The sequence below is a fragment of the Cyphomyrmex costatus genome, unplaced genomic scaffold (assembly GCF_001594065.2).
Source record: "Cyphomyrmex costatus isolate MS0001 unplaced genomic scaffold, Ccosl1.0 scaffold158, whole genome shotgun sequence".
Classification (NCBI taxonomy): Eukaryota; Metazoa; Arthropoda; class Insecta; order Hymenoptera; family Formicidae; genus Cyphomyrmex; species Cyphomyrmex costatus.
In genome coordinates, this window is record NW_017275587.1 from 458,169 (window position 1) to 472,682 (window position 14,514).

The 14,514-nt window shown below is 31.3% G+C and overlaps 2 protein-coding genes across 7 annotated transcripts in view; one reads left to right on the forward strand and one right to left on the reverse strand.

Moving 5' to 3' along the window:
* The window catches only part of LOC108771434 (alaserpin), a 37,917-nt gene extending 30,466 nt beyond the window's left edge, over nucleotides 1–7,451 (forward strand). For 3 of the 6 annotated variants that reach the window (XM_018536741.1, XM_018536740.1, XM_018536727.1), the window contains exon 8: nucleotides 2,220–2,443. In XM_018536741.1, the coding sequence (XP_018392243.1) occupies nucleotides 2,220–2,386 (167 nt within the window). In that variant the 3' untranslated portion in view covers nucleotides 2,387–2,443. Of the gene's footprint in view, nucleotides 1–415; nucleotides 648–2,219; nucleotides 2,444–5,897; nucleotides 6,065–7,253 lie in introns of those variants that run through there. The other 3 variants (XM_018536735.1, XM_018536730.1, XM_018536729.1) reach the window with 3 other exon arrangements.
* Nucleotides 7,452–9,974: 2,523 nt separating this feature from the next.
* Nucleotides 9,975–14,292, reverse strand: LOC108771390 (uncharacterized). Its single transcript, XM_018536662.1, has 5 exons — nucleotides 14,118–14,292; nucleotides 13,512–13,877; nucleotides 12,918–13,046; nucleotides 11,880–12,844; nucleotides 9,975–11,678 (listed from the first exon to the last, which is right to left on the reverse strand). The coding sequence occupies exons 2-5, from the start codon at nucleotides 13,849–13,851 to the stop codon at nucleotides 9,975–9,977; spliced, it is 3,138 nt and encodes a 1,045-aa protein (XP_018392164.1). The 5' UTR covers nucleotides 13,852–13,877; nucleotides 14,118–14,292.
* Between the last annotated feature and the right edge of the window lie 222 nt (nucleotides 14,293–14,514).

The window sequence follows — 14,514 nt, forward strand, 5'->3', positions numbered from 1 at the left end:
CGCTACTGCTCGCAAATTTGCGATTATCGAAGTTGTTTGCTTTGTCCAGTTTAGGAATTACTGCAACATACTGTGAATGTTCTGTATTTCGTACTGTTGCACTTTTTGTATTTTTATAGCGATAATTAATATTACGATGATCAATGTTAATTATTACATTACGAAGCAAATTTCTTACAATTTGACACTTTTTTGCTTGTAAAAATCAGCAAAAAATCAATCAATATAATCAAATATTTAATGAAATTAATGTACAAGCTTTCGATATGATAAACAAAAAATTGCATTTATCACTACAATAATGCTTAATTCTGTTATCTGTTGTGATGTTGCAGCTATACAATTATATGAAGATTCGTAATGAAAATTTTTTCTGATAGATTTACACAATATTACTACATAATTAATGTTTCAGAATGCAGAGTCTCCTGGGCAATGTCTTCTGCACCATTATTGAACTATTTTTTGATCGATCGACCATTCTATTATGCCATCAAACCTACATACACACGAACAAAAAATAACATTGTAACACTGTTTTCCGGATACATAGTCAAACCCGATTATTAATTGACATATATTCTAAATGACAAATCTCATTCAGACATATGTACGTATAAATATTAACACAAAACGCGATTTGACAAGATAATACAACATAATTTGCAGCTTAGTGAGATCTGTTTTACTATATTTTTTATACTGAAAAAATATTAAACTTTAATATACATTTCTTTGAATAGTATTAAATAAACATTTACTTACAGTAGATAAATATTTATTTAATAAAAAATTATAGTTAAATAAAATTAATAGGTTTTGTATAAAATAAATAAATATGTGTTTATATTTAGTAAATATTTACTTAAAACTGTTCATACAAATATTTATTAAAATATAGTATTTTTTCAGTGTATTCTTTCTGTTAGATAAAAATACGTATCTTTTGGTAGTTATTATCGATAAAGTAATCTCAGGACTTTTTGTTTTTCAATTATATGAGTTCAACTTCAACAAAAGAAGTGTAGTAAAATTCACGAAGTCTGTGAATAACAAGAACAGTTTATAGTACTATACACGCATATATAGTATATTATATATATGTGTGTGTGTGTGTGTATATAAAAATATAGTATATTATATATATATAATAATATATATGTACGTATGACATGCGATGTGTGCATTGCGTGTCGTTAATATTTTTTTGCATATAAATAAATTAGGCCTTCTTTATTTTTAATCGCACTTGTTTGCTTTTTAACGAATATTTTAGCAATGCATTTTTCTGTATTGAAGTGCAAATTAAGTGTTTAAAAGTTTTTGGCCGAACCGCATTTATTATCTTTTTGTTAATTTTTCATCTCTCAACGTATGTTTATATCTCTTTGTCTCTTATTATGTTATTAGTTACGAGAACGATTATATGAACAATTTGATAGAGAATGTTATTTAATAATAGGAGTCAACAGCGAAATCTCGCGTCCAACAGCATCATACTTTTTTTCAGAAATGATATTGGTAATGTTTTTTTGGAAAAATATGATAACGCGAATCTCTATCGATCATTAATTTTATTAGTCAATTGTGGTTCATCAAACTCGAAAATGTGGAAGACGACGCATATTAACATTATTTTCCGGAATCGTTATTGTATCTAAGATATGACTAACTATTGTATCTTATATTTAAGATATGATTAACAATATAAGAAAGTTATTATGTCGATTAATCTTGGTATTAAAATTATAATATTTATTAATATATCTGGCTAATATTGTTGTTAGAATATTATTCCTGTTGAAATTTAATCTTCATATATGATAAATACGAAACTTAGCATAAAACGCTTTTATATGGCTTTCTAAATTCTTTAAAATGTGGGATTCACTTCATATATGACTAAATCTATACTACGAACAATATCCTCTTTAAAGATAGATTAACAATATCTTTCTCTTTCTGCATTATACTATATCTACTTAACACTGCTCTGACTGAATTCGACATTAATCTACACATTCAGTTTTTTATACACATGTACAATTTTTTATTTAATTTATTTTATTATTCTTTCTGCAATATATATACATTTCGTATAATATTATAGAATAAATAAAGAATAAGTTTGAGTAAAGACTTTAGAATTATAAAGTATTTATTGCATGCATAATATATAATATGTACGATAAATAAAAATATAAATAAGTATATGATAGTTGCAGGATTCGTGTTGAAAATTTCACCTCGAAGATCTGAAGAATTTTCGGTTAATCGCCCATTTTTATATGCTATTGTAGCAGCGCAGAGTAGCGATAAATTCGATAACTCGAATCCATTGACTTTATTCACTGGACGAATTTTCACGCCCGAGTCATCTAAATGAAATGTTTTACTTTTGTTTAATAAATTATTTAATAACGTATAGACATGTAGAAACTAATTAAAATGAGAAATAAAATAATTATACTAACGACGTAAATATAAATTAAATATCTATACGTACAATTGTACATATATAAAATATGCAGATATTTAGATAATTGTATGTATACGAGGAATGAAGTTGGAAATAAAATTATTAATCAAATTAATGTGATGGACGTTCTTTTCTCATATTTGAATAAATTATAAAATCTCACGTATTACGTGAGAAAAATAAATATTTTTCTCGCTATTTTTTTTTAATTAATTCCTTGTATATATAGATCGAAGATTAAAAAGAAAATACTATTTTCGCATTGCGAGTGAAAAATATTAAATAGCACTGAAAATGTGATTCTCTTTAATTTATTATATAATATTTTAATTATCACAAATACTTAACATTTGCTAATTTCTTTACGCATAATTAAAATCAATAATGAGAAAATTCAAGAGAGATTTATTTCTTGGGTAAATTATATATTTTGCAATTAAATTTATTTAAATATTACTTAAGCCCCGTTTCGTATGTATGTTTTTTGTTCCGTTTTTGTTTTCTATCTTCTTTTAATATTTTTCTTTTCTCAATTGCTTTATGTTTATTTTGTACTGAAGTGTGTGTCTTTTTTATTGTTTTATATTTGGCAAGTGCGTATTTTTTTAAATTGTTCTGTATACATTTTATTTTCACAGTGCAGTAAACGAAATTCAATGGGAATCTGTTTCCGTCGTGCACAATATCTATATAAATTCTAATTTGTTCCAGGAATGAATTTGCTCTTCAAAAGTATGCAAGAAAATCAAGATTTCGTGATTGATTGTCCATTTTTCTATAATATCGTCAAATTAGTTGGTTCCGAGGAAGAGCCTAGTTTTTTATCACTCTTTGGGGGATATGTCCTCAATCCGCAATAATATATATGTAGTAGTAATACATCCATATATCTTCCAAATATTTCCAATGACTTTTATTATATTATTATTATTGTTAAATTAATGCTGCCAGTGTTTAAATATTTTACGAGTGTTTGTATCAATAATTTTCTGATGATTTCAGTAACAAAGTTCTTAAAAAAAAATCTTTGAACTCGCAGCACATCTGAATTTATCTAGCTTAGTTTCTCATACGTTTATATACATACATATTATTGTTAAACTTTTATTAAAAATTGAATAAAAACTATTAAACTTGAAATTAATCTAATATTAAACCAATCACAATTTTATCATCAATAATTTGATATTAATATTTAATTATTAAAGGATGTAGTCGAAGAAAAGATATATAATGGCAATAAACATTCGCATCACATTGAACAAAGTGAAAAATTTTACAGTCACTAATCTAAAGTTAGCCGTATTATGATTAACAATATAAAAAGATTACCAACAAGTGTTACGTTGTTCAACGATTTTTTCAGTTGTCACTCATCAATGATTATACGCACGAATATAGCCCGATGATTTTTTTGATATATCGTCCATTCATGTATAGCATCGTTAAATATGTTGTAAATGTGAGAAAAAATACCTTTGATAAACTCCCAATTTTCTTTGGACAATGTATGCAGTCTGAAATTTAAATAGAAAGAAATGCAGATCATTGTAAGTAGCATTATCATTGATGCACATTGCGACGTTTATTATTTATGAATGATGTGTGATGCACACATTTTGACATAATTTCGCAGCTGGAAGAGAGTCAATAATGATTAAACCATAGTAATTTGTGTGTTATTTTCATTTTCAGAGATATTCAAAAGTTTTCTCAACAGAGAGAAATAAATTAATTTTATTAAATTAACTATAAAATAGCAGTTCGTGTTTGTGTAGTAATTTAATATGCATTGTATGTGCGAAACAGCAAGACTTCTTGTAATACAAGCGCTTCCACAGTTAAATCAACAATGAAAGATTTTACAGCGTAAATGAACAATTGTTTCAGCTATAAGTGGGACCTACAGTCTCATACCAGAGATTGTGAGATTTAAAGTGAATCATGCGTTCCTCTACAGCATCGTCAAGTTAAACCCCAAAACTAAAAACATCGTAAATCTGTTCATTATGGACATATCATCAAACCCATTGCATAATAATTCACAGACGTGAAATGGTAATTGTTAGAAAATATGAACCTTGGTACAGAAGTACGTTTATATCTATAGGTAATAATAATATTATCAGTTCTTATGTGATTCAAACTTTATTATATTTCTCCAATTTTATTTTTATCCATGTGATATATACAGGGTGTCCCATAATTCACCTGATGAATATCGTGGTCAGATAGATCGGACTAAACTGAGACGGAAAGTACCATTTTACAATTTTCGCATTAGTTGACGAGATATTAATGTTTAAAGATCACCGAACGTACGTCCGCCCGGCCTACTATTGCCGAGTGTACGCCCATTGGTAGCTCGGCGTGCGGGCCGTGGCGATAGCCTGGCAACGGCAAATGAACTTAATAAAGAATCGAATAGAATAATGCAATTAATTGAATTGAATGCGATTACTTCAATCAATGATGTACATACTTCGTTTTATGAAAAAAAAATGTAAGTTGACTATAATATTATTTTATTTGATAATTTATTAAGTTTAACTATAGGCTCGAAAATAAATTCGAGTCGATCCCGCAATCCTTACAAAAGTAATAACTTATTGAGTTCCTAGTATTTTGTGGAATAGTTCAGTCAAATATTAAAATTATTCTTTTCTACTGCAGATTTATTTCATCGTATTCATAAAATTATTTACGATTACGTTCATTTACTGGCAATATTAGTTTAGTCAACTTTGTGCATATTTTAAAGAACTAAATTCAATGCTTATTTAACAAAAGGACAATATTAAATAAACGATAAAATGTTTCTTGATGCAACCCGATAGTTAATTCGCCATATTTAACCAGGGAATGGAAAGTTACTTTTTAAAAATAACTAGTTACAGTTACTCGTTACCGAGTAAAAAATGTAACTAGTTACAGTTACAGTTATCGCTTTTTAAAAGTAACTCGTTACAGTTACCGTTACTTGAAAAATAACTTTTCGTTACTTTATAAATATTATAATATTTTATATATATATATATATATATATAGATATATATATATGTATATATGATATTATAAAGAACTAAGAGATGAAAACTCAAAAGTGAAATAAATTATGTATTAAGAAACGCTATTTCAATTATCGGATCTATTGCCGCAGTACATTTCTATAGAATTCTGTAATCCTCTATGTAACCTTTAATTACTTTGTACAAAGAGACTTCCTAACTATTTAACTTTCTTTAGGAAGTATACTAACTTTATACAAATAAAATGGAGCATGCAGCATGAAAGTAATGTACATTGTGCGTTTCTTTATAAGAATAAAAAATGTGCATAAAGCGCGAAGCTTGGTACATGGGGTGTCAAAAAAATATAATGAAAATGAAGTCTTACGGAGATCAATGATTTGTTTCAGAAGTCGAGTCGGTGAATTATTCTCTTATTATCAACCAAGTGACCGAAGAGATTCATATTGATCATCCATTCCTTTATGGCATTATTAAATCGAAACGGGAAGAGGAATCCTTTATAATGCTGTTCGCCGGAAATGTCATTAAATTAAATTAGTTCGATAGTTTAGAAATAAAATTAATGTACTAAACTAATCAATCAACTTATTAATGATTACGCTAGTTGGTGATGCAACGATCAATAATAATCGTTTCTTGCATCCCGACACAAAGCAGTTACGTTGAAATTTGTAACAATCGTTTTACTTTCGATATAATTGGACTTTCCAAATTTGTATTTCGACATTTTATTAAAAAATTAATAAAGGGTAGAAATTTACATTCTTGAATTAGTTTAAAATACAATCATTGATCACATAACGGAAATTTATATAAAAATACAAACGACGTAATCTTGAAAAAATATAATATCGCATCTTAAAAAATATAAAAATCAAGAATAATCATAAAAGTTAAAGTTTGATAAATTTTTTCGCAATCTCTTCAATATGATATTATCACTGTCCTCATTCTCGTCATATTTCCAATATATCTCTTCCCTCCCTTAACATTTATTTAATTCAAACGTTGGAAGTCGACAAGTCTAAAAATTTAATTGCTTCAGAGAGCTGAGTAATTTTACATGGATATTATATGATTAAAAATCATTCGTGTAAACATATTGTTAATAAGATATGATATGTACAAGTGGCAGAATTATGATTCTGATATGTGAAGATCTTGTATACTTGGAAGAAAAAAATGAAGCATCTTATAAAAACTACGAAATCGTTGATCGACAATTAATCTAATTATCAATACGATTACTTTCGATAAGTACTTTTCATATGTAGCCCTTGTTAAACTTTTCATATACAAGATGTTTGATCACTGCACGAAACTCGTTTTTTTCTATTTTACAAAAAATACAAAGGTTGTTCGCTTTAATCGTCTACAGAAATAAAACCTCTCGATAAATTCCGCTCAAAATTTGACAGTAATCAGCTGAAGGATACTACTTGTCAAAAAGTAACGTGACATGACACTGCCAGTGCCTTCTGACAGATTTTCTAAGAACTTATTAAGTTGCCCTCGTATTATTACATTTTAGAGTATTAAATGTGCTCTTTTCAGATTATTAATATCGCAATTTTTTTTATTTATATTAAATTTAGACATTATTTGTAATATCTAATATGCAATATTAAATACATATTTACATATTAGAAAAGGTATGTCGACTCCGTTTATGAATTGAGGGGAGTCTTGCAGATAGACATTTAATGAAATTTCTCCGATGCTTTATAATGATTATGTTGCAGGTGTTGCGGTACAGGCTTTTGCTATGGTTTTCGAGGAAGAATTCAAAATAAACCATCCATTTGTGTATTCTATTATACGCAGTTCACCAAATGAAGAAACTCCAATTTCGCTTTTCTCTGGATACCTTAGTAATCCTCTTTGAAATAATAGAATTTGAATTATCTCACCAAAGTGAATGTAATAAAAAATAAAAACAAGATACGTAATATTTACATAACATGATTATATAACTTGTTAAATTTTTATGCACGCATATAAATGTTGTATATATTTAAATATAACAAGTAATGCCTATATATATATATATATATAATATATATATATATATATATTTATCATGTTATTCGTTATTATTATTATTATTATTACTATTATTACTACTACTACTGCACTTGTATTATGAAAGTAAAATAGCAATTTAATAAATAAATATGACATAAATAATGTAGTCATTATTGAAAAATCGATCGTCGTTGATTAAACATTGTATTGTGTGTGAGTGTGTGTGTGTACACACACGGTATGAAATGTTTTGGTATACAAAATAATATGTGTATACACACACGCACGCACGCACGCACACGTATATAATTATTTTGTATACCAAAATATTTCATACCGTTTTTTCTCTTTAACGAATTTCTTAATAATTTTTATACAAGGTTTATAAAAAATAGGAGTTATAAGTATAGATTGTATTCTTTATTATAAGGCACTTGTTTATAAATGAAATTCAATTTGCACATCGCTAGTTTGGCACATTGAATGGAAGACGATGTTTTTATTTCCAATACATACAATTTTACTATATATGTCGCAGAATAAATTTTATATTGTATATATAAATTCATTCAGGTCATAGTATAAAAACACGAGATTGCTCCTATGAAAATTCTACTATCTAAAGATATAAGTAATAAATTTCCTTCCTCGAATCTTGTGCAATATTTACGGAATTGCTTGATCAATTAATCTACTCGTAATTATGCATACTACATTGTAAAAAATAAAATGTTAATTTTAACTCAAAGACATTGAGTGGATTTTCTGAGAAAAATGTTAACATTAACACAAAATGTTAATTTTAACATTTTTGCATGCTCAGAAAATCCACTCAACGCCTTCGAATTAAAATTAACATTTTATTTTTTACAGTGTATATGCATAGCAGACGAATAGATCACTTATACATATAACACAAAAGTAATAAACATTGTATAATAAGAAAACAATAGATAAAAAGTATCAACAGATACCATTGCACATGTATGCTCAATTCAAGTCATTAGTATAATATATTTCTACGGAATGTATTATTCCTTAAAAATCTATATGGTAATGACATAATCGTTAATGTAGATATATTATTAATGTAGATATAAACTGTCAATAAGGTATATATTAATCCTTAAATACTTGCATTGACTTACATGAAACAATCTTGCTTTTAAATTAGACCAAATAAAATAAAATTAGTGTACAAAAACATTGAGGAAAATGTTTATCTCATAATGTTTTTAATATTTAGAAATGTTTCTTCTTTTGAATCTGATCATCAATTTTCAATTTGGGCTCCGCAAAAAATTAGAAAATTTACAAAGCTTAATCAGATAATATGAGAGATCCAATTATCTTATTATCAAAAAAAGAAAAATTAATTAAACATTTGAAGTTCAAGTACAAGTAGAAATTGTAATTATAAAAATTGTGTAAATTATAAGATTATTATATAAGATTTTAATAACTTGTTTATCGTTCTTATATCAAATTAGTTATATTTTATACTTTTTAATTTTTTTTAAACAAATTGAGAAGATTGTGTAAAAAACAGGGAAGCTAATGGTATGATTGACTATATTGATACTACTAATATATTAATTGAAGCCTGATAACAAATAAAGCATAAAAGGTTCATTTGAATTTTGAAACACTAAAATTCTGATATTAATTATATTATATAAAAAGATAATGATATAACTGTATATCATTATCTTTTTGTTTTTAATTTGCTGATAAGAAATTTATAAAATAACGATCTCTTGATCACAAATACTAATATTACAAATCGTTTAATAATCTTAGGAGCAAAAAATCTTTTTGTGATATATTTTTGTCTTCTATTCATATAAAAGTAACAATAAAGTCGAATCAGAATTAAATAATGTTAATATAGACATTGAAGTTACTAGAGATAGCGACATAAAAGGAAATTTGACATAGGAAATTTTAAAGATAACAAAAAGTAGAAAATAACAGGTTTTTACAATGAAGAAAACACTAATAAGAGACCTACTTAGACACATACTGAATCAATAGTTCAATAACTAATTTTTATCTTCTTTCTCTTTATAAAAGAAATGAAATATACCTAAGTGCATTATCCAAATTTTTAATTTCTGAGGATTTAATATCAAGTTTGCTTGAAAATATGTAACTAATCGCTGATATGTAGCTACTTGCTAGTATTTAAGGATTAAACATTAAGTAGTATCGCTAATTTAAACTTTCATCTATGCGATAACTATTGTAAGGTCATTATTTGTTTTACTTTTATTAGAATATAATGTTGATTGAAAAACAATAATAAGTGTATCATAAAGTAACAAGTGATGAGGAACCTAGTATACATCACAATTGAGCAATTATGCATAGAGAAAACTGATCGCGCAAGTGAAAAAAATATATAAAAAATATGATTCTATTTCTGTCTCACCCTGTGCTTAACTAATTCTACAATGATTAGCTGCTTTAAGTTTCGTCGAATGAGCAGTTTCCGTCGACGCTGTGCCATTTGATGTCAGTGAGCCTCTACGCATCACGCAAGTTGGATGCATATTAGTGGTAGTGTCGAGATATTCGTCATCATTATCTGAGTCCGTGTCCTTGTCTCTAGTCGACTTCTTCGACATCAAGTCGTTCACATAACGCTCTATCAGATTGCGATTCTGCAGGCTTATCGCACTATTACCGTTACTTATGACGAAAGGCAATAATGCTTCGGACATTTCATTATTCTGACGCTCAATATACATTCTCTGTAGTTCAGCCAATGCCTCGTCCATGAAACGAACATTGTTCTTACGATCGGTCACAGGTTTATCGACGAATCCCAATACTTTAGATACTCCGCCCTTTTGTTTCGGTAGAGTTGCGCTTTTTTGATCATTGGCGACTAACATAGTAGTTGTGAAACCCATCGGGAACTTGGATTGACGCGGATTATTTGCCAACGGTCTACCGTCAGAAGCTGCTTCAGTATGATTGTCTTGTTTCTGCTGCATGTCGTAACCTTTAACGAATCCTTGCGATTCACCAGGAGGTGGAGGTGCATTTGCCTTCGGGGCAGTAAAAGTCACATTGTACTCGACGTCCTGAACGTTTTTATTTACCGTTTGAATTGGAGGACAGACTAAATTTTGCTGCTGGTTCGGCGGAGCGGAATGTCGCCATCTCGCGCTGTTCATCACGAGCCGCGCAAGTTGCTGAATGGTTTGTTTCGGCATTCCGTCTTCGTTATTGGCGTTTTGACCAATGTTGAGTGGTTTTGCTGGAGTTGATGTATCACATGGCTCGCAGTCCAGATAATTACATCGAACTGCCGCGTTTAATTGACGCATACGCTCGTAGCTCTCGCCTTGTCCGGCCACAAGATTATCGCGTCGTGTGTATTTGAGTATCTCCTTCCGAGAATTCCAGATGCCGTGATAAGGCGGATCTTGTTCATATATGCGACATTCGGCGTCCAAGAAAGCCGCAGTTAATATCATGATGGGAGTGGGTTCTCGCTGCGTGAACAGTTTTCTACGCGCGGTCAAAGTCTGACCCATAATCAATTCCAGTCTTGCGTTTTCTATCTTCTCCTCGAGTTCACGCTCCGCTTCCAACAGCTTCGATGTTTCATAGATCAAACCTCGCATGTCTATACGCAATCCGCCTATTTCTTTAACAATACGTCTTTCTGCCGACGATTTCGTGCGTGCGTCATTGTTGAAGACAGGCTGAAAACCAAGTCGTTGCTGAGCCTTCACGAACGGCGATGTGGACACTGGACCCAATTTCGTCCATATCGTGCCGAGCTTTTTGCCTGCTGGACTAACAGTGATTGGTGACACAACGCCGGGTCTAGTCAGAACAGGATTCTGATTGATTAGTTCGATGTTTGAATTCGCAATCGTACAAGGAACACGGCAAGGCTTCGGAGGAACCAAATCCAATTTAGGAGGGACCATTCCGGGCTTCGGTGGCGGAAGTAAGGAAGTGATCACAGTTTCCGGCATTGGCGGTGATGGAGGCGTTTCGTTCTTATTGAGTACCGTAGCATGAACAACATTCAATAAATCATCCAATCTATTCTCGAGCCTGTTCTGCCTATCTCGGTCAACGTCAAGAAATCGTGTCACCATATCATTCTGCGCAGCCAAAATCTGAAAAATTGAAATAAATATTAAAGCTGCATTATTTAAAAATATAAATGTTATATGAACAAAAAAAAATAAAAGAGAAGAAAAATAAAATAACAAATATAATAAAACATTATAAATATAAAGAGAGCAACGAGTCAAGTAAATAGTATAAAGTATAATAAAGTTTAATAAAAAGAACATTATAAATATACAATATTCTACCTTATTAACAACTTCATTTTGAGAATTAATTGCATCGAATACAAGCTGCTCCAATTTTTGTGCTTTTTTCTTCCTGAACGGTGCGCTCGGTATTACATCTGTATTCACAGCACTGTCCCGCGATTTTCCACAGTTCTCTGATGGAGTAGGTGAATCCAACAACAATTCCAGCAGCAAAGTGTCGTCGTTACAAGTCGCATTGTTCGTCACAACAGTTGCATCCGCCGTAGGATTATTGGGTCGGCTGTATGTTTCATTCAAGGTATGTGTCTTATCGTCGCTCTTTGACTCGCAGAAAGCATCATTTAAGTTTTGAGAAACGTCCGGGGAATAGTCCGGTGACGATCCATTAGGAATAATGTTCGTTATATAAGTAAGACGAGGTTCTACATCTTGATATTGTCTATATGTAGTCATGTTTTGTGCGTAAGCAATTTTCCGCGGCTCCTGCGGCATCGCTTGATTATTTGCATATGGTGCACTTCGGTGCAGTTGGTTTTGCTGGCGCACGATATTCTCTACATTAGGATTCTGCATCACATTGTTCTGTGTTCCATTCGGCACGTATAGTTGATTACGCACGTTCTGCTGGAAATCAAGTCGATTATTCGTCAGCACATTTGGTTGTGGTAATTGATTCCATCCAGTATAATTTTGTTGTTGGATATTATGATATTGTTGCATGTTCTCTTGAATAATTTGATTCTGTACATTCTGCACTGCGTTCTGATAAGGAATCTCTCCGTATGAAAAAGGCGCCAATAAATTTTGTTGATAGTTCTCGATTGATCGTATCGGCTTCTCTATTGGATTCACGATTGGGTTTTTCTGTACCGCTTGATTACTAGTCTGAGTGAAACGCTCGCCAGTGTTTATGGCAACGTCTCTCGTAGGAGAAAAGACTCTGTATGGCTTGGCTACAATGGTCTCATTTGATTCAGGTGACTCTGGATACTCATTTTCATCTGCAAAGAAAAAAAATCATGAAATCTAACATCAGATAGATAAGATTTTTTATGGAAAAACAAAATGCCTTACATCCCATCGCCCATGTGGGGGACAAAGCGTCCGTTCGAAAGAGAGATTGCACAGGCTCTTGAACTTTCAGTCTCATCTGCAAATTCTTATTGGTTTTTACATCCTTTGGTGGTGACTTTACAGTTGAGTCTAATAATAATTAGAAGTAATATTAACCTATTTGCTATGCACATTAATCCTTAATATTTTGAAACAATAAGCTTTGTATTAGATGCTAAAATAATAGTCTTATTCTTCTCTTTAGTAATAAATATAATTCTGTGATGTCTATTACATTAGTATTTTATTTATTTACAATATTTATGATTATTAAGACATTCTTGAAATAACATCTGAACACCGGCATGGCGGCATAACCCTTTTATTCAGAGTAAAGTTTTGAAAACATGCCTTGAATATTCTTTATCATGTTTTAGGATCATTTGCATTAACCTAAGTTGGATTAATAGCATTATATGTTCTACCAATAGCAGAGTGTACAATTAATCCAAACCTAGATTGATACAAACCTGCTCAGGCCAAATTAAATATTTTTTATATTTTGGAATTCCGAATCAAAAATTGTACTACAAAATCAGTAATTCTTGTACTCACCCACAGTATCCACACCATTGATGTTAGTATGCTCCAGACGCTTGCTCTTTAACACACGTTCTATGGTCTCATAGTATTGTTCCACGCAAGCTTGAGTGCCTACCCGCTTGGCCTCACGATAGCACACCAGGACTTGCTTCATACGCGATCGGCATTGCTTACCTGCGACGTTGTAACCTTTCTTTTTCATGTAGCGGGCCACGCTCTCCCAGATCACCTGTGGCCGGGGAGCATATTCCAGCTGCTTCTGTACCTGCCGGTCGGACCACACCGAGACAAGTAGAGCGGTGCTCTCGGGCGTCCACTTGTACTTGGCATTGTCCCCGCTCGTCTCCGACATTGCTCGCAGCCGGATGTTCGTCCGCACTGCAATGAGATGAATGAGATCTATCAGCTATATTCAGATTCTCACCGGAGTACTACTCTGCTTAGTATCGTCTTATTCTTATTGTTCGCTGAATGTTAAAAAACAATAACGCGCGATATCTGAGTGATGTTTGAGTAATATTCGGGTAGAATTTTGAACGTGCTGCAAAGTGTCGCGAAAAGACTTAGGCTTCTCTTTCCTTCGTTTGTTCAAGGATATTGCATATCCTTTGGATTTACCTCACGCCACGACTATCCTCGTGGAAATCAACAGCAACAGGTGATCCACATTCACCGATCGTCGTCGCGGTCCTGGTCCTGGATTCGCGAATTCGCCTTGGGCACGATTACCCAACCAGATCAAGACGGATACGCAATTGCGATACCCGCATGGAGTACTGTTGCAACAGACTAGTAACCGACAGAGATTCAAATTTTAAAGGGACTGCGACCAATACGCGGGGGCTGCGTATGGTGGGAGGAAATGCAACGCTGCCAGAAACATCCAGGAGCGGATTTACTAGAACGGCTTGATGACGTCGGGGCTCTTCCACGAGGTCAAACGACTGAAATTTTACGTTACTTCTCCGTTACGATTCTCGCGACACTTTGGTTTATTCTCGAAACATAAAAATAA